Source organism: Populus alba, chromosome 15 (assembly GCF_005239225.2).
Source record: "Populus alba chromosome 15, ASM523922v2, whole genome shotgun sequence".
NCBI lineage: Eukaryota > Viridiplantae > Streptophyta > Magnoliopsida > Malpighiales > Salicaceae > Populus > Populus alba.
In genome coordinates, this window is record NC_133298.1 from 7,367,002 (window position 1) to 7,387,977 (window position 20,976).

The 20,976-nt window shown below is 30.5% G+C and overlaps 2 protein-coding genes across 2 annotated transcripts; one reads left to right on the forward strand and one right to left on the reverse strand.

Annotated features, from left to right (window-relative positions):
- Positions 1-4,976: 4,976 nt before the first annotated feature.
- On the reverse strand, positions 4,977-7,125 carry LOC118057256 (nascent polypeptide-associated complex subunit beta). The gene is made up of 6 exons (XM_035069773.2): positions 6,974-7,125; positions 6,352-6,419; positions 5,758-5,906; positions 5,603-5,659; positions 5,349-5,387; positions 4,977-5,251 (listed from the first exon to the last, which is right to left on the reverse strand). The coding sequence occupies exons 2-6, from the start codon at positions 6,417-6,419 to the stop codon at positions 5,088-5,090; spliced, it is 477 nt and encodes a 158-aa protein (XP_034925664.1). The 5' UTR covers positions 6,974-7,125; the 3' UTR covers positions 4,977-5,087.
- A 7,130-nt stretch (positions 7,126-14,255) lies between these two features.
- Positions 14,256-16,682, forward strand: LOC118057285 (amino acid permease 3-like). The gene is made up of 6 exons (XM_073404849.1): positions 14,256-14,407; positions 14,768-14,888; positions 15,012-15,245; positions 15,356-15,449; positions 15,553-15,907; positions 16,014-16,682. The coding sequence occupies exons 3-6, from the start codon at positions 15,221-15,223 to the stop codon at positions 16,656-16,658; spliced, it is 1,119 nt and encodes a 372-aa protein (XP_073260950.1). The 5' UTR covers positions 14,256-14,407; positions 14,768-14,888; positions 15,012-15,220; the 3' UTR covers positions 16,659-16,682.
- The last annotated feature ends 4,294 nt before the right edge of the window (positions 16,683-20,976 follow it).

The following is a 20,976-nucleotide window of genomic DNA, read 5'->3' on the forward strand; positions in this document are numbered from 1 at the left end:
AAATAATTTTAGTTAGTTACAGTTATTATAATTTTACGTTTTAAAATTATTGTAAAAGGAATTAAAAAAAAATACTTTTTACTTTTTCTTCAAATTAATATTTTTTATATATATATATTTTTAGTTCAATACATTAATATCAAAAATAATTTTTAAAAAATAAAAATATTATTTTAATATATTTCTAAATAAAAAACACTTTAAAAAAACAATCACAACCATATTTTCAAATAATTTTATTTCTTATCTTGTAATTTTATTATATTTTTTATTTATAAATTAAATTTTTTTTTTCTGGTTGAATTAATTTTTTATAATATAAAAATTATTAATAAAATAAAATAAATCTGAATTAATTTAATTAATCAAAATTAAATGGAGATTTTTAAGATGAATATGAGTAACTTAGCTAAAAATATATCAATTTTACATCTTTTAAAATGAAGACTTTTAAGGTGAAAAAAAAAGAGAGAGAGAGAGAGAGTTGAGAAAAAACTTATTACCGGAACTTCTCTAAACCCTTACAATTAACACGTCAGTCCATGATGTAAAGGTGTCACCCTGCTTCTTCTAAACAACAAAATTATAGCACTCGGTCAGTTGTCAGTATCAAGGCTCAGGCCACCAACTTTACTCGTGCAACCTCAACCTTATCGTACTGGAAAAAATCAAGGAGGCACATGACCATCAACTTGTCACCGTGATTTATTTGTTATTTTTAAATTATACAGGATAAAATGGTCTTTTTACTTCTTTATTTATATATATATATATATATATATATATATATATATATATATTATATTATATTATAATTATTATAACAATAGCTAAAACTGCTCAGTGAAATGCTGAGCAGTCTCTCTCTCTTTTTTTTTTTTTGAGTTGTAAAAAACATGCACCCTCTCTCATCATTCATGCTGATTTCTCAATTCTACAAATCAAAGATCTGTGTGCTTCACCAAATAATTGTTGAGGTGTAGTCTTGTCGTAATAGCACATCTACTCTGTTAGTTTCCTTTACGTTTTTTCTAAAAAAAAATAAAATAAAAAGAAGAAATTTTAATAAATTATTTTTTGTTCAATTTTTATATAAAAAAAAATAACCAAACCAAAATTATTATTTTTTTAAAAGCAAAACCGGTTTAAACCAACCGGTTTCGGTTCGATTTAATTTTTTAGAATAAAAACAGGTTCAAACCGGTTTGGCTTGGTTTTTTCTGGTTTGACTCAGTTTTTTGGTTTGGGTTCGGTTCGGTTTAGCTTTTTCTATTTCATACTTATAAAAATGAAACTGAACCAAACGGTCACTTTTTTCAAAATTCTAATTGTTTTTTTTATATAATTTGATTTTTTCTGTTATTTTTTTTAATTTCATTATTTTTTTAATTTTTTTTTTTACTCCTAAACTGTCCTCATCAAGGTCATGCCAACATCGAATAAGGCAAACATTTATGTTATTAAACCATTGAAGGCTTGCACTTAGCGAGAAACTTGCAAAACAAAACAAAAATTGTTAAATTGCATGGGAAGAAAATTAAATAATCATGCAAGGATGATAAATGAAGTTGTAAATAAAATTGTAAAGAAGACGAATAAATTACGTAATGAAAAAAGCATATCGAAGTTAAAAACAATAAACTTGTAAAAGAATAAATTGAAAGAAAGATATGTATTGCATAAGACTTGAGAAAGTTTATATTAAAATTATTATATCAAAGTAGTCTAAAGAAAATACAAATAGATTGCAACGAATTAACAGGAAAATTAAAAATTAAAAAACTCATAACATATACTAAAAGGCAATAGTATTTTTACTGTGGATTGTACAGTGCAATCCACAGTAAAAATACTGATGCCTTAGGGTTTTTTTTTTAAAACTGTCTTTATTTTTAGCTTTTTTTTTTTTATGCCTTTCAAAATTTTGTTTTTTGCTTCTTTCTTTGTTTTTTTATCTTTTAACAAAAAAAAAAATTGTTTAATTTAGTTTATTAATGTTAAATTTTTTTGTTAGTTATCAGACTTTTATAACACGTTTTCCGTGTTTAATGTGTTAACCTGGTTTGACAAGCTAACCCTTTTTTTTTTTTGCTTTTTTTTTTCTTTTTAATTAATTTTTTTCGTTTAGTTTAGTTTGTTAATGTTAAATTTTTTTCTATTTAGTTATCAGACTTTCATGACACATATCACGGGTTTCACGAGTTAACTTGGTTTCACGGGTGAACCTAGATAATTCTGTGTTGACCCGTCAATTTTTTTTTGTTTTTTTATTTCATAAAAATTTTTTGTTTAATTTAGTTTGTTAATGTTAAATTTTTTTTTATTTAGTTATCAGACTCTCATGATACAGATCCTAGGTTTAACGGGTTAACAAAGTTTGATGAGTTAACCTTGATTTTTTTTTTTGTTTTTCTCCTTTTTAATTAATTTTTTTTGCTTAGTTCAATTTGTTAACGTTCACTTTTTTTTTATTTAGTTACCAGACATTCATGACACGGATCTCGGATTTAACGGGTTAACCTGATTTGACGAGTTAACTTGGAATTTTTTTTTTACTTTTTTTTCTTTTTAATTATTTTTTTCATTTAGTTTAGTTTGTTAATGTTAAATTTCTTTCTATTTAGTTTTTTTTTCTTCTTAGAAGTTTTTTTTTTCTTTTATTTTTTCTTTTTAATTAATTTTATTTAATTAATTTAGTTTATTAATATTAAATTTTTTTCTATGTAGTTCTCGGTTGATGCCTTTAGTTTTCTTTTTCTTTTTCTTTTTTTGTTGTTTTTATGCCTTTGACTATGGACTGCATAATGCAGTCCACAGTGAAAAGGCTGATGTCTTTTTTTTTTTTTCTTTTTAAATAATTTTTTTTGTTTAATTTAGATTGTTAATGTTAGTTTTTTTATTTATTTAGTTGGCAAACTTTTATGACACAGATTCCGGGTTTGAGTCGTTTGGCGGGTTAACCTGATTTGACAAGTTATTCCAGTTAATTCTGGGTTAACCTATTAATTTGTTTTTTCCTATTTAGTTATCAAACTTTCACGACGCGAATCCAGGTTTGACGAATTAACCTGGTTTAAAGGGTTAACCCAATTCATTCATTTTTTTTCTTCATTAGTTTTTTTTTATGTTGGTTTTTTTTTTTCTTTTTAATGAATCTATATTATTATTACACTTTTATGACACGACCTTGCAGTCAGGCTCACGTCCGATGCTATTGGGTCTGGTGTTGCAGTCAAACCTACTTAAATTTGGGTCATGCAAGTTTAATGTTATTATTAATATTATTCTTGGTTTACGCGTTGCAATCAAATCTAAAACTCTTGGGTATAATTTTACAGAAAGATCTAATATTTTTAGAATCTTAGCTTTTTTTTAAAATGTAAAAAATAATTGACCCGCAGCATCGCACGAGTAATGTAACTAGTATATATATATAGTAAGATGAGTTAGCTATCCCTAAAACCAAAGAAATTAAAACTAATATTTAAGGGCATTTTAGTTTTTTTAAATTTTTAGCATTATTAAATTACTTAATTACTCTTAAATAAAAATCTAATAAATGAGTTTTTTCATCTTTTTATCATGATTTCTTTTTTGTTAATATCAAGTTAATTCATGAGTATTTTTGTATTTGATCAACTATTAAATATTATTAAAAAAAATTTATTACGTGCGTACAACACATTTGTGGCCTTCTGGTGACCAAATATCACCTTTAATAGTGGTGTTTGTTCATCTCGGCATACTTTTGTTATAAAGCATTGCATGTGCCCAATAACCTTCCGATTTGACACCAGCAATTTTTTTTATTTTCTCTTCTCCAATATTTTCGCACCTACCTCATTTAAAAATTCAAAATAAACCTTTAATTTGTTATTCCTTTAGATTCAATCCATATTTTTTTTTTACTTTTTTTTTAATAAATTATAAAATTAGAATTATTTTTCGATTTCACCTCATTCAATTTTTTTCATCTTTCAAATTTGGTTTTTATTATTTTAATTGCTATTTATTTTATATTGATATTTTTTGAATTGATTTTTTTTATTTTATTATTTAACATTAAATTATTAAAAAATTGAGTTTTTTTTAATTAAATACTTGTTATGTTTTGTTTTTTAGCATTGAGTTGTTCTGGAATTGAGTTTTGTAATCTTTTTCAGTTTACTTTCTATTTAGTTATCTCATTCATATTATCAGAATCGTAATTTCATTAGCTTATGATTTGTTTTTTTAATTGATTTTTATTTTATTTTATCCCTCTAAGTTTGATTTCTTTAGAATTAAACTTTAAATATTTTTTTATGAAATTCAAACTTTTTTATTTGCTTAATAACTTGACTTGTATATATTTTGCATTTTTTTTCCAGTTTTGTTTTATTTATTTAATTAGTTGGAATCCCACCTTCATTACCTTTCTTTGTTTTGGTGACAATGTTCTTTTTTAATGATTTTTTATATAAATTAGTTTATTAACTGTGTTATTTTTTATTTTATTATCTAATCAGGTTATACTTTTTAATATAATTTTAAAAACACTGTCTGGTCTAATAGGTTGATCTAGGATCCAACTAACCTGGGACTAGAACCGGATAGGATTGAAAAAAAAATATATAAAAAAAAAAAAAACATGATATAACCCAGCAGGTTGACCCGACAATCCAATTGACCCACAAGACCTCACAGCCCGAATCAGTTTTATTTTAGGATTTTTTTTTAACCAATTAAAAAAGATTCCAGCCCATGACATAGCACAAGCCCACAAATGACTATAGCCCAAATTACAATGATCTAATACACTGGACACTAGATGCGTCCTAAACTTTTCTCCGACTTATTTCTTAAGAACTACAATGATCCACGCATTGCCATGGCTATGGCGCTGACATTCAATCAGGAAGCACAGACTTGGTAAGCAAATATCAGTCACGAATTTCTGCAAAGCGTAATGAATCGAAACTCCAACACAACAACCATAAAGAGTCACTGAGAGAGCATAAGATTAAGATTGATGTTATTAGAAAAATGGGTAACACTTCAAAAACACAGGAAGTATATAAAATAGCACAAAATCCTTATAAATCTCTCTAAGAAGCAGCAGCTTTACCCTCCTCTGCTGCAGCTTCAAAGGTCTCCCCAGGCACAAGATCCGGGACATCATCATCATCATCTTGTGCTGCTGCACCTGCACCAGGTGCCTGCTTCTGGATCTGCTCCGCCAATTTCTTCAGGTTGTCCAAGTTATCAGGACCTGCAGATAGAGAACCAGAAGAGTAGAAGATAGTTCAAGCATCAGTTAAACTTCACAGATGATTACATTTATAGGGAATAGATTCAAAAGTACATACCTAAATGACTGAGAACCTGAGGGAGAATATCTTGCAATTCTGGAAAAAAAAAAAATCAGAACAAATTTGCATGTCAGATATCATTCAATAGGAAAGAGCAAACTAACGAGATGTAAACTTCCTTCTAGAAACCAAACTCAACATTGCAAGTCCAAGGACATTTAACCACGAGGTATACAGATATGTTCCACCAATTAACAGACAAGATTTACTTTTCATTCCCAGGTTTTATATAGGAAGTCTTAGAGCCATACTCTTAGTTTGTGGAGCACCACTAACAACCCACGTATTGGCTGCAATGGATGCTTGCACTGCAAAATTAAAACCAAAATAATAATCAGCTAGAAATTGACCACGAGAATTTGGAAGGTCTGAATATATCATGTCCATGTAAAGTAGTCAGCTTTACCTTTGGGGTTTACAAACTGGATAACCATGTCATCCTTGAATATGTTGACTTCCTCGATAGCAGGTATAGCATTCACTCCAATTCTCTTCAGGGTGCTCTGAAGCCTTTTATCATCTGTAGTAGTAGTCTTGTGGATAGCCTTCTTCTTCCTTCAGTTATAAGCATAGATTTAAAAGAAACTCATTGGAGGTAAACAACAGAAAAACACAATATACAACACAGTAGCCATGATCTATATTTTCAGTAAGTTTAACTACTTAATAGAAACAGATGTTTGAAATCTATGCAAAATGTCCAAAAGCAGGAAACACTCTTCAGAACCACCCAGTGGCCATTACTTAAACCAGCCAAAAGAAAAAAAATTCAAGTTGTGATTAGCAGTAAAACGAAAATAAAACATGTGCACTCCAAGGACACAAATCAATATGCCACTCAGCTGACTATCTCATACGGGCAATTTCAAATAAAACAATTTCATTCTCCAATTTACACTTATTTTCATTTCTAAACTACTTGATGCAAACACAATATCATTTAGCTAATTGATAAATTCCAGTGAAAGCTGGAACAGTTGCAATGGAATAGTCTTCCCACCTTCTCACACTACCCTTTCCACCAGTGCGAACTGCACTGGCCATCTTCATAAGCTTCTCCCGATCCATCTGCAAGAAAAGAATTTTACGCACATTGGCCAATTAAAACCTGAATATGAAAATTCATGCAAGGAATTCGAAGAAAAACCATACGTATACAACAAGGACCAAACCACAGCAAGATTATATTTTGCCAGTATGTTCCATTAAGCGAATCATAACCTAACCTTAACCTAGTTAACCATCTTACTTAGGAGATACTAATCTCTAAAACCTCCAAAAGTATTGAAATTTTCATACTTAACTCAAATCTTGATAATTTAACTCCAAAACAAATCAAATTAATCACATCATGAGAAACAGAACACTTTCTTCATTAAACATCCTAAACAAAGATTAATAGTTTCTTTACTTATAGCCACAGAAAACATGAAATCAAGTCCCACCAATCTCAACAAGCAGAACCCATATCACCAAAAACTCCTAAAACAATAATACACTAGCATTAACTAAAAAGATACAAACTTTAACAAGATTAAAAAATTAAAATCCAATAAAAGAAAACAGCAAAACAATTAAAAGCAAGTGTAAAATAAATGAATGAATCTAGGGTTTTTGTTTACCTTGGTTAGTTTAGTGGGTTTTGGGAGATAAGGAGCAGTGTTTTTTAAGCTCTTTACAGGCGGCGCTAAGAGGGGTGCCCTTTTTATTCGCTATGTATCTGAGCCTCTTTAAAGAGGATTACTTTAGTAGATCTGACGGTTGTAATGCAATGGCTTACCACGTGTGAAGATCTTAAGAATGTTTTGCTGTGCAACTATTTCTTGTGATGCTCTTTAGTACTTCTCTACTCTCTGTCTCTATAATTTTGCAGCGCACGCTTTGCCCGCGTTTCGTTTACGTTTCGAGTTTACAGTAATAGGGGAATCACTATATCCCACACACAAAGCACTGTGAATTATTGTGGGGATTATAACAGTAATCTACAGTGCTTTTTTTTTTTTTTTTTTTTTTACATTTTTTCATTTTTTTTTTTTCAACTTTCCCTCTTTTTTTTTCCTTTTTTTCTCTTTTTTTTTTTCAAAATTGCTTTCCTTTTCTTCTTTTTTTTCCAACTTTGCTTTTTTCTTTTTCTTTTTTTTTCCATTTAATTTTCTTTTAAAATGTTTTCTTTATTGATTTTACTTTTTAAATATTGAACTGGTTAAAAATTCTGTTTTGTAATTTTTTTTCCTTTAAAATAATATGGATTGCTATGGTGTTTTTCCAATTAGTTTTTCTATTTTATTTTTTTATTTTTTCAAAATTATATTTTTTAATTTTTTGATATTGAGCTGATTAAGAATTTAGTTTTGTAAATTTTTTTTCTTTAAAACATTATTGATTGCTATAGTGTTTTTCCGCATGATTTTCTTTGTTTTTATTTTTATTTTATCCAAAATTATCTCTTTTTTTTTTATTTTTTTAATATTGAGCTGGTTAAAAATTACAGTTACAATATGTGAGGAAAGCATTGTAACTTTCCTCGTAAATTACTGTGAATTGCTATAGTGTTTTTTCTCATGTGGTTTTTTTTCTGTTTTGTTATATTTTTTTTAAAAAATTATCTTTGTCAGTTTTATTTTTTAAATATTAAGCTGGTTAATCATTGCAATTACAAATAAATACAAGTTTTTCCTCACAAAACACTATGGATTGATACAATTTTTCCTCACATGGTTTTTTTCTAGTTTCTTTTGTGTTTTTCTTTTTTGTAATATTTTTTTTTAAATTATCTTCGTAGATTTTATTTTTTTTAATATCGAGTTGGTTAGAATTTAACTTTGTAATAAAGCTTAATCATGTGGGAGAAACACTGTAGCTTTCCTCACAAAACATTGTTGAAAATTACTATTAAAAGTCATTATAAATAATGTTAAATCATGTGGGGAAGCACTGTAGCTTTCATCACAAAACACTGTGAATTGCTACAATGTTTCCAACATGATTTTTTCTCTTTTTTTGTGTTTTCTTTTAATAATTTTTTTATCTAAAATTGTCTTTGTTGATTTAATATTTTTTAATATTGAGCCGATTAAGAATTTAGCTTTATAATTTAAAAAAAAAACATTATGAATTATTGCAGTGTTTTCCCATATGAATTTTTTATTATTTTTTCCAAAATTATCTTTGTCCATTTTAAAAAAAATATTAATTTGGTTAAGAATTATAATTACAATAAAGTTAAATCATATAGGGAAAGCGTTATAGTTTTTCTCACAAAACATTAAGGATTGCTAAAGTATTTATCTAAATGGTTTTTTATTTTATTTAATTGGAGAAAGCACTGTAGTTTCACTCATAAAACATTATCAATTGCTACAACGTTTTTTTCTTATAGATTTTTTTCCTTCCAAAATTATCTTTGTTGGTTTTTTTTAATATTAAGTTGGTAGAAAATTTAGCTTTGTAATTTTTTTTTTATTTTTGTTAACAAAAAAGCTAAATCATATGACGGAAGCAATGTATCTTTCCTCCCAAAACATTATGGATTGCTACAAATCATTTTGTTCAGTCTCTAAGTTTTGATCACCAACACAACTTTTTTTTCCGTCATGAAATATCAGCCCCATTATATCTTTAGTTTCTATTACTTATCTAGCGCTGGTTCATAATTATAACACTATTAAATATATTTATTTTATAAGCTCGCGGCAGCGCGTGAGCATGCATCTCGTATATAGCTAAAAGAGATCAATGTTTTACTGTGAATTACACTGTGCAGTCAACAGTAAAACACTGATCTCTTTTAAAAACTAACGCTTTAGGTTTTTTTTTTTTTTTTTTTAAGTTGTAATATTTCTTTAGCTGTTTTTTTATGTCTTTTTTTTTTTTTGCTTCTTTCTTTCTTTGTTTTTTTTTTCTTTTAACAAATTTTTTTTGTTTAATTTAGTTTATTAATGTTTAATTTTTTTATTTAGTTATCAGAATTTCATGACACGTTTTCCGGATTTAATATATATTAAAACTGCTTAGTGTTTCACTGTGGATTCACTGAGCTGCTTTTTTTTTTTTTTTTGCCTTTTACTTTGTGCTTTTTTCTTTTAATGAATTTTTTTTGTTTAATTTAGTTTGTTAATGTTAACTTTTTTTATTTGATTATCAGACTTTCATGACACGGATCTCGGGTTTGACAGGTTAACCTAGTTTGACTAGTTAACCCGGAATTGTTTTTTTGCTTTTTTTTCTTTTTAATTAATTTTTTTTGTTTAGTTTAGTTTGTTAATGTTAAATTTCTTTTTATTTAATTATCAAACTTTCATTACACGTATCTCGGGCTTGACGGGTTAAACTGGTTTGATGGGTTAACCCAGTTAATTATGGGTTAACCTGTCAAATTAATTTTTTCTATTTAGTTATCAAACTTTCATGACGTAAATCCAAGGTTTGACGAGTTAACTTGATTTGAAGGGTTTACCCAGTTAATTCAGATTTTTTTTCTTTTTCTTCATTAGTTTTTTTTCTTCCTGTTGGTTTTTTCCTTTGTTTTTTTCTTTTTAATTAATCTATTTAATTATCACATTTTTATGACATGACCTTGCAGCTAGACCCACTTTCAAGGCTCTTGGGTTCGGTGTTGCAATCAGACCCACTTAAACTTGAGTCATATAAGTTTAATATTATTATTAATATTATAAATATTACTCTTGGGTCAACCGTTGCAGCTAGACCCAAGGCTCTTGGGTCTAATTTTATAGAAAGACCTAACACTTTTAAATCTTAGCTTTTTTATATATTTCTTATGCAAGAAAAAAAAATTAATCAGTGGCGTATGCTTTTGTGTTTTTTTCCTTATCTTTTCCTTTATAAGCCTTTTACTATAGACTTCACAGTACAATTCACAGTGAAAAAGTTCATGCCTTTAATTTCTTTTTTTTTTGTTTTTTTTCTTTGTTTTTAATTATTATTTTTTATTTAGTTTTTTAATATTAAATTTTTTCTGTTTAATTATCGGACTTTCATGACATGGATTCCAGGTTTGACGGGTTAACCCAGTTGATTCAGATTTTTTTTCTTTTTCTTCATTAGTTTTTTTCTTCCTGTAGGTTTTTTCTCTTTGCTTTTTTCCTTTTTAATTAATCCTTTTTTAAAATTTAGTTCATTAATATTATTTTTTTCTATTTAGTTATCACACATTCATGACATGAATCCCAGGTTTGACAGATGAACCTGATTTGACGGGTTAACCTGGTTGATTCAGATTTTTTTTCTTTTTTCTCATTAGTTTTTTTCTTTTGATTTTATCTTTTAATATTGTATGCAATCCACAGTAAAAAAGCTAAGACCTTTAGTTTTTTATTTTTTTTTATTTTTTTTTTCTTTTTATGATTTTCATTGTGAACTGCACAGTGCAATCCACGGTGAAAAGGCTGATGCCTTTTGTTTGTTTGTTTTTTACTTTTTAATTAATTTTTTTCGTTTAATTTAGTTTGTTAATGTTCAATTTTTTTTCTATTTAGTTATCAAACTTTCACGACACGGATCTCGAGTTTGACAGGTTAACCTGGTTTGACGGGTTAGCCTAGTTAATTCTGGGATAACCCGTCAATTTTTTTTTTTCTATTTAGTTATCAAATTTTCACAACACGAATCCAAGGTTTGACAGGTTAACTCAGTTAATTTAGATTTTTTTTTCCTTTTTCTTCATTAGTTTTTTTCTTCCTGTTGGTTTTTTGTTTTGTTTTTTTCTTTTTAATCAATCTATTTAATTGTTATATTTTTATGACACAATCTTGTAGTTAAACCCACATCCAAGACTATTGAGTTTGGTATTGCAGCCAAACTCACTTAAACTTGGATAATGTAAATTTAATGTTATATTAATATTATAAATATTATTCTTAGTTCAGACGTTGCAGCCACACCCAAACTTTTTTGGTATAACTTTGTAAAAAGACCCAATACTTTTATATTTTAGCTTTTTTTTTATATTTTTTATGCAAAACAAATTGACCCGTAGCATAGCGCGGATCAAGTAACTAGTATATATTTAGAGTGTATCATATTAAAATTATTAAAAAAACATAATTAAAAATCAATTTAATATCTTCTACTATATATATAAAAAAAACAGGTTCAACTTAAAAAACATTCCCGTAAAGCTTTGTAAGAAAGATTACGAAGATTCTGTACATACCGGCCATTACTGGTTTTGTTGCCTAGCAATCCCTTTAAGCGCATCGAAGGAAGTGTGAAGGGCAATCAAATCAATAACACAACACAACTTTCTGTTTTGGATGGTGGTTGGTTGTAACAGTAGGGGTGATGTTGTAAATCACGATGAAATTGCCAGTGGACAAGGTAACGGTGGGAGAGCGGGCAGTCTTTATGGTTGTTTTTGTAGTTTTGAAAATTAATCTAATTTAATTTAATTTAATTTTATTATTTGATATTGATCTTTAATATTTTTTTTTATTGAATTATCTCGAATAACAAGTTAGTAAAATTAAGCTAGTTCACTCATATTATCGCCGTTTGAATATCTTATTTATATTAAAAAAATTTACCTAGCAAATAGTATTGACATAAAAAAAGTATCGACATACAAAAATCTAGTACTCACTAAAGTAATTGCTCTGCGCTTCACTGCCATCATAGCACAGGCATGTATTTTTTGATGTTTAAGAAATATTTTTAAAAAGTTTTAAATTTTTAAATTATTTTTTTTTGGATTGTTTTGATGGAATAATATTTAAAATAATTTTTAAAAAATAAAAAAATATTATTTTAATAATTTAAAATAATTTTTTAAAAATAATATTTAATAATTTAAAATATAATAATAAAAAAAATTTAAAAAATAATCGTTGTTACAATATCTAACACTAAATAAAAACAAGAAAAGATACTCAATTGTTATTAGATAATGCCGCGTGACCATATGCATGGAAAAACGAGGGCCTCATTTTACATTAATTATATCGTCCAAAGTTGGATCAACATAGCAATAAAACATCTTGTGATCCCTATATATTGAATAAATAAGTTATTTTGTTGATCAAACGTACGTTAACACTACAGTAGCTCTCGATCATGTGTTTTCAACTCTTTTTAATGACAAAATGAATTTATATGTAATAAAATGTTAAAAAATAATATAAATATCTTAAATTTTACTTAATAGTTTAAGTTATTCAGTTGAAATGATTTTTTGATATGATATCAAAGCCTTAATGATCAAGCGGTCACAAGTTTGAATTTCACCATCCCGATGTATTTGATAAAAAATTAAGCACGGAGTAATGTGAACTTATACAAATTTCAAGTTTAAATTACTTTCACTTAAGGGAGTGTGTTAGAAAATAACATAAATCATAACTTGAACTTTACTTAATAATTTATATTATTGGATTGAAATAGTTATTTGACATAAAATTTATTCAGAACAAACACTTACATATCATTAATTATGATTAGTAAAACCAGAACATGATTTGAAATTATTCTCTATTTTCCTTTAAATCATTCGAGTTAATAATAAATCATAGATCATTGAAACTTCATGTGTTTCTTTTTTTTATTGAATTAGACCTCATATTTTTTAAAGCCTACCAGTCAGCATAATAAGTCATGCTAATATGATAATTTGTCTACATCAATATGTCTCCCCTTTAATATTAAAATTTTAATTATTAATTATTAATTTTAATGTAAATGAATTAATTTCTATTTGAATATTAGGATTTTGATTGACCTGTGTTAACCCGATTTAGGAGGTGTTGAACGTGTGTGTTGGTGGTTCTACCACGTGTAGGGACAAAACGAATCGTATCCCTTAAAACAGTTGATAGTTAATCTTTTTATTTACAGTACTCTCGGTGGGGGGCAATAACTAGGGCGGTCGTTAATTTGTTGACAATGTTGTTTTTTAAGTTAATTAATTAATATAATTAGTATTTTTATTCAATTTAAATTAAATAATTATGATCTCATGTATAGTAAAAATAAAATTAGATTTAAACCTGAAACATGACTGAGAGAATTCAAATCCATAATTTTACAGTTATCTCGAGGGTGATTTTACAGTACTACATTTTTAGAGCCCTTCAATCTATTGTACACTCTGAACTATTGGCAACCCGCCGGCACAATGGAACATCTAGCATCTTTCCAACAGTAGGGCAGGAAATACAATTTATTTATTTATAATTTAAAATAAAAAAAGTAACATTGAATTAAAATAAATTTAAAAAGAAAACCATATAATCATGCATGTAAAAAATTCAAATATTTATATAATATTTATTATTAGGTATAAAATAACCTTAATTTATTTCCTCATTCATTGGGAGTTAGAGAAGGGAATATTTAGAGTTTGTTTGACAGTGTAGTAACAGTTGCTTTTCAAATAACTTTTCCTACCGAAATGCATGCTAATGATGTTTTTTTATTTTTTAAAAATTATTTTTTACATCAGCACATCAAAACGATCTAAAAAGTACAAACCACATTAAATTTTAGTAAAAAAAAAAATTTAAATTTAATGAAAACGCAGTTTGCATCGCATTCCTAAACGCTACCTTAGAAGCTGATTTGTCCACCTGCGGATGTTAGTCATGGTTTTTGCTTACGATCATGAAAATGAAATCCAAATCTTCTGATCTTATATGCTCTTTTCAACTTAATGGAAAATGAAAGAAAAAAAGGGAACCTCCATTAATGGTGGCAGAGAATCATTTAACGCAGGAATCATTTACGCAAGAATCATTTAACGCCAGAATCATTTAACTCAAGAATCATTTAACGCAAGAATCTCCATTAAAAGGTGGTCTTTCGAAGAGAAAATATATGTATATTATATAGTTTTCAAGCGGCTCAATTCGCATGCTACTATATATACAAGGGTTGATAGAAGAGAAGCACAGGAATTCCTCTCCCTCATAAATTCTTCTTCTACCTGTGTCTGCTCTTAGCTCTTGCTGTGAGCTTTTATGGTAAATAACTGGGAGGTACACCCAAGCTTTTAATTAGAAGCAGCTCAGGGTGCTAGAGAAGACAGCAGGTTACCGGGTCTGAAGGTAAGACTACTTTCGAGTTGATTTTTATCTCTCTTGTCGCGTATAATTCTTTTTTTTTTTTCGTGGGCTGGCTCGTTTCTCTTATAAATACGCCGCACCATCCCTTGCCTTGCAGTGTATCTCTGAATTTAATTCACTCTATTCTCCAGCTCAAAAGAGCAGTGCCTCTGATACTGGTAAATAAGCACACTCCTCCCCCTGTCTCTCCCTTTTGAAGCACCGATAAAAACTAGGCTTGTGCTTCTTTTCCACATGCTTTAATGTTACTGTGTTGAGTGCACAAACTTCCATATAGTCTCAGACGCTTTAGAGGTTCTTTTATAACATATCTCACGTAATTGGTATCGTTTGTGAGCAAAGATGGGTGAGAATACAGCCACAAAGAACCATCTCCCACCCCAGGCTTTCAGTGTCTCAGTTGACACAGATCCACAAAGGGACTCCAAGTGGTTTGATGATGATGGGCGTCCCAAACGAACTGGTGAGCTTCACTTTTCTGAATTTCCTGGACAACTCTCACAAATAAATAAAAACATATTAGTGTTCACTGCTTTGGTTTTCTTTTTTCTATCCTGATTCTCTCTTGTGTTGTTTGTTTAAACAGGAAATGTGTGGACTGCTAGTGCTCACATCATAACAGCTGTTTTTGGGTCCGGGGTTCTATCCTTGGCTTGGGCTATAGGTCAGCTTGGATGGATTGCTGGACCAGCTGCGATGCTTTTGTTCTCTTTCGTCACTTACTATACTTCCATTCTGCTCTCTGCCTGCTAACGCTCCGGTGATCCTGTCAATGGCAAGAGGAACTACACTTACATGGATGCTGTTAGGGCCAACCTTGGTAAATTTGCTGACACATATATTGTTAATGAAATTAGCATGACCCTTTTTAACTTTAAACATTATGGATCTTTTTTTTTTTTTTACACGGTGATTTTTATTTCCACACAGGTGGTGTAAAGGTCAAAATATGTGGATTTGTTCAGTATGTGGACCTTTTCGGGGCTGCCATTGGCTACACAATTGCATCTTCTATAAGCATGATGTAAGTTGTAGTCCAACGAAGAATTTGTAATTAACTTTGCTCTCTCTTCTTCTTCTTCTTCTTCTTGTTGTTGGGCTGATTGGTCCTTGTCTTTTGAATAAAGGGCAATAAAGAGGTCTAATTGTTTCCACCAGAGTGGTGGAAAAGATCCATGCCGCATGAATGCCAATCCATATATGATAGGGTTTGGCATAGCTGAGATCATTCTGTCTCAGATTCCTGGATTTCATCAGTTACGCTGGCTCTCCCTTGTCGCTGCAGTCATGTCCTTCACTTATTCAACAGTTGTTCTAGGTCTTGGCATTGGTAAAGTTATAGAAAATAAAAGAGTCAGGGGAAGCCTAACCGGAATAAGTACTGGCACCGTGACTCAAACTCAAAAGATATGGAGAAGCTTCCAAGCACTTGGTGACGTTGCTTTTGCCCATTCTTACTCCATGATCCTCATTGAAATTCAGGTATGTTACATTACATTCTATAGCATAAGTGCTCAGTCTACATTCTCACATTTGTTCTATGATTTGCCAGTTAAACTGACCAATTGTTTGGTCCATTTCATGGCAGGACACGGTCAAAGCCCCACCTTCGGAAGCCAAGACAATGAAGAAAGCAACTCTAATAAGTGTTGCCGTGACAACGCTTTTCTACATGTTCTGTGGCTGCTTTGGATATGCTGCTTTTGGAGACATGTCCCCTGTCAACCTCCTCACTGGATTTGGGTTCTACAATCCATATTGGCTACTTGACATTGCCAATACTGCCATTGTAATCCACCATGTAGGTGCATACCAAGTTTACTGCCAACCCTTCTTTGCCTTTATTGAAAAAGAAGCGGCCCTAAGATTCCCAGATAGTGACTTCGTTACCAAAGATACCAAAATCTCAATTCCTGGTCTCCGTCCACTCAATATCAACCTCTTCAGAATGGTTGGGAGAACAATTTTTGTGGTTATTACCACTGTGATTTCAATGCTCCTTCCCTTCTTTAGTGACATAGTTGGTCTCCTTGGGGCTTGGCCATTGACCGTTTACTTCTCAGTTGAGATGTATATTTCACAAAAGAAGATACCAAAATGGAGCACGAGATGGCTTTGCCTCCAAATCCTTAGTGTTGCTTGCCTCATTATTACTGTAGCTGCTCTCGCTGGCACTATTGCTGGAGTTATTGTTGATGTCAAGACTATTAAGCCCTTCAAGACCAGTTACTAGACCATTAGAATTTCATCGGTATCACAAGAAGGAGAAGCAACCAGCCTACTTTAGTGATTTTAGTCCCTGCTCCTGTTCATACCATGCCAGAAGGAGATGATGTTGGTTGATCATCTTATTTTAATATAGTTTCTTGCTGTTTGTTTTAGCAGTTTAAAAACAAAAGCTGGGACCATGCCTGTAATGTAAGTGGACTGTAAATGTGTCCCTGGGCACCTATCCCAGCTCTGTAACTCTTTATTGTTCAATGCAAATTGAAAGAATTTCTGCAAAGGATTCCCCTTATGATGTCTGTCCTAACTAACTAGTAAGTTCAATCCTTTTTTCATTTTCATTCTTTGTTTCAGAAAGCTCCATTTGCTTGTTAGTCGAATGGTTTCAACGGTTGAATCTAAATTCAACTCCAATTTTGATCACTTATTATTCCAGCTGTTCAGATCAGCAGAGGGAAGCTCAAGATAGGAAATGGTATTTTTATTCTTACTTGATAAGGCATGCATGGGCATCTCCATAGGCACCATTGAAAGCGCAGCGATTTCCAATCAATAGCGACGAAAACAGAGGGGGGGAAGAACAATAATGACAATCCAGTTCATGCTGTTGAAACAAGGCCGATCATATCTAATCTGTCTTGAAGTTGTACATATATAGATCATGAGAACATGGTCAAGTGATCAAATGGTGGGTAGATCAATCAACTCGTGAAAGCAATGGTTTCCTAAATTGTACTGTTGAGATATGTAAGCTCGGAGAAAATCTACAAAGTGCATGGGATAGTGGCATTGAAACAGAGGAAAAGAAAGAAAAAGCAATGGGAAATGAGATTTTTCAGAATTGTTCTGTAGAATTTTAATATCATGTTTCGTTTTTAATTTACTTTAAATCAAGAAAAATAGTAATAAAGAAAAGATTCCACTCCCCGAGCTAGGTCTCGACAATTTCCCCGCTTGTGGAACAGCATGTGAGAACCATTGAGCGAAACACTCCTTGTGAATCCATTTTAGCATTATGAAATGCAATTATGCAACACTGGAGTAAAGAAATACAGAATCCCTGATATTTTTTTGTCATGTCATACTTCAATGATGATGCCTGTTACAAGTATTTAAAATCGCTAAAGGCGGTGGGCAAGGCTGCCACCTCCGCCGCCACCGTTGGATTGTCCCTCCTGAGTGGTGGGGATTAGAAAGCAGTAAAACACTGCCTTTTGCAACTTCAACGTGTGGTTGAACTTTTTAAAAGATGAGTTATGTAGAAATTTATCAAAAAGCATCTTGTGTTCTTTTTGTTTGGTAAATTGTTTTATTACCAATCTTGACAACAATAGTGCTCTCTTTAAACTCAAACCTTGAACAATAGACGAGTGCCCTCTTTAAACTCAAACCTTGAAATATTCTTGCTTTCACTATTTTTAATGTTGATTAAAGAATTCAACTGACAAATTAGTTGTCATGTAATTTAGATAAAAAAAAATATAACATTACAACCAATAAATTTTTACAAATAAACCTAAATATATTAGAATAATATTTTATAATTGTGTCATTAAACTTGTAATAATTCCATCATGTAATTCATTCAAAAAAAATTATTTTCATATATCAAGACAATATATATGACAAGGAAAAAATTATTAATACTATGCATAGTGGGGCCATATCATAATATCCAAAAAGATATATATATATATATATATATATATATTATATATAATATATATATATTGCCTTGATATAGGAAAATAATTTTTTTTAATGAATTACGTGATGGAATTATTACAAGTTTAATGACACAATTATAAAATATTATTCTAATATATTTAGGTCTATTTGTAAAAATTTATTAGTTGTAATATTATTTTTATTTAATTGTTCATTAATATTATAAATAAAGTCCTTTTAGGTAATTATACCATGACATAAAATTGAATCATAATTTTTAACTAAACACATTAAACAACCTTTTATTCAACCTCAATTTCAACCACAGTTTTAACCAAACATATATTTTTCAAAATCAACCTCAACAAAAAATACTTTTTATAAAATTATTTTTTTCAAATCACAATCACAACAGCCATCATAATACCAAACACATTCTTAATCTCACAAATAAATAACATGAGTGATGGACCCGACTAATCTCACACTCTTAATAACATTGATTTTTGAAATATTTTTTATTTTGCTATAATCTCAACAACAAATCATTTTTTCTTCCTATGACTTTCTATTCTTTTTTAAACTCAAGCACGAAAAATAAGTTTTGATTGGCAAACCAAGATCTTTTCATGAAAAAAATTGGATTTCATTATTTTGATTCCACGCTTACAAGAATGTTAATTTATTCTGATATATATGTTGCAAACTCAGGATGAACACTCTAGGATAACAGTAAGAATATAAAATGCTTGGAGAAAACTTCTTGTATTTGAAACAGAATAACTCTGGCTTATAAATAGCCTTACAAAATGCAACTGAATTTGAAATGTGCAGCCCACGCTTTGTAATCCTAGGAACGTGGTAAATGACTAAGTCAATTAATATCAAATGACTTATTCCTAAAGAATAGGTCTTATTAACAGAAATGGAAACAATCCTGCGATCATGGGAGCAATCTTGCAATCAAGGATAACCAACAGCTAAGAAATCTTAACAGCAAATCTTAACATTCTCCCTTAAACTTAATGCTCTCAGCAATCAGTTTATATCCATGAGTGGATAAACACCCAATAGTTCCCTCAAGTTCTGAAACACGTCCAGCTTCAAAGGCTTTGTCATGATGTCTGCCACTTGTTCCTGTGAAGAGCATTGAATCAATTCCACGACTTCATCCTTGGTGAGCTCTCGAAGAAAATGGAACCGAACATCTATATGTTTGCTACGCCCATGCAGGACTGGATTCTTTGAAAGCTTAATAGTAGAACTATTATCACAATAAATGGTTGTAGACTTTCGTGGTTCATGATTAAGCTGCTGCAGGATCCTCCTTAACCAAACTGCTTGACATGCACTGGATGTAGCGGCGATAAACTCAGCTTCAGTAGTAGATAAAGTGACCACCGGTTGTTTCTTCGAAGACCATGACACTGCCCCTGAACTCAACATAAAAACATACCCAGAAGTACTCTTTCTATCATCCTGATCTCCAGCATAATCACTGTCAGTGTACCCAATAAGTTCTTGTTTTTCTCCCTTCCTGTAGAACAGCCCAAAACTCATGGTGCCCTTCAAGTAACGCAAAACTCTTTTGGCAGCGTTGAGATGCAATTCAGTAGGTCATTCTATGAACCTACTAATTAAACTTATAACATACATCATGTCTGGTCGCGTTGCTGTTAGGTACATAAGACTGCCCACAATTCGTTTGAACATGGTGCTGTCAACTTCGACTCCTGCTTCATCTTTCATGACTTTGAAACCAGGAACAACAGGATTATGAACTGCATTACATTGACTCATGTTGAACCTTGCCAGCACTTCTTGAGCATATTTCTGTTGATTAATAAAGATGCCATCCGATGTTTGAAACACTTCTAAGCCAAGAAAATAACTCATTCTCCCAAGATCAGTCATATCAAACTCAGTCATCATAGAATGCTTGAATGTATTGAACATAGATGCATCATTTCCGGTGAATATAAGATCATCCACATAAAGGCAAACAATTAACATTTTACCTCCATCCATTTTTCTGACGAATAAAGTGTGTTCATGGGGACATTTTTCGAAGCCTTCCTTCAGGAAATACGACTCAATACGGCTGTACCAGGCTCGAGGAGCCTGTTTAAGACCGTAAAGAGCCTTTCTAAGCTTATACACCTGGTGCTCATGCCCCTTTCGTTCATATCCTGGAGGCTGTGCAACGAACACATCTTCATGTAATTCACCGTGTAGAAAGGCAGATTTTACATCAAGCTGAAAGACTGTCCAGCCATGGTGAGCTGCAAGTGCAAGAATGATACGAATTGTATCCAAACGAGCCACCGGAGCAAACACTTCTGCATAATCTATCCCATATTGCTGACTATACCCTTTGGCAACCAAACGAGCCTTGTACTTATCCACCTCACCTTTTTCATTGAGTTTAGTTTTGTAAATCCATTTAACCCCAATCACTTTTCCTGTTGCTGGCATGTCTGTCAACTTCCATGTGTTATTCCTTTCTATCGCTGCAATTTCTGAATCCATAGCTTGCTTCCATTTGTCACTTTGCACAGCTTGTGCATAAGAAATGGGATCAAGCTCAGCAAATAAGACTAAGTGCGCCTGACCTTCCTCCTCAGAGAAATTTATATGACTCACATAGTTATTCATCC

What these genes read in the sequence shown, in the direction of transcription:
- LOC118057256 (XM_035069773.2), bottom strand. Translation starts at nt 6,419, where the DNA reads ATGGATCGGGAGAAGCTTATGAAGATGGCCAGTGCAGTTCGCACTGGT. An exon ending in GGAAAGGGTAGTGTGAGAAG is followed by an intron (nt 5,907 to 6,351) that starts GTGGGAAGACTA and finishes TTATAACTGAAG; the next exon opens with GAAGAAGAAGGCTATCCACA. An exon ending in TGGTGCTCCACAAACTAAGA is followed by an intron (nt 5,388 to 5,602) that starts GTATGGCTCTAA and finishes TTTTTTTTCCAG; the next exon opens with AATTGCAAGATATTCTCCCT.
- LOC118057285 (XM_073404849.1), top strand. Translation starts at nt 15,221, where the DNA reads ATGGATGCTGTTAGGGCCAACCTTG. An exon ending in GCATCTTCTATAAGCATGAT is followed by an intron (nt 15,450 to 15,552) that starts GTAAGTTGTAGT and finishes TTTTGAATAAAG; the next exon opens with GGCAATAAAGAGGTCTAATT. An exon ending in TGATCCTCATTGAAATTCAG is followed by an intron (nt 15,908 to 16,013) that starts GTATGTTACATT and finishes ATTTCATGGCAG; the next exon opens with GACACGGTCAAAGCCCCACC.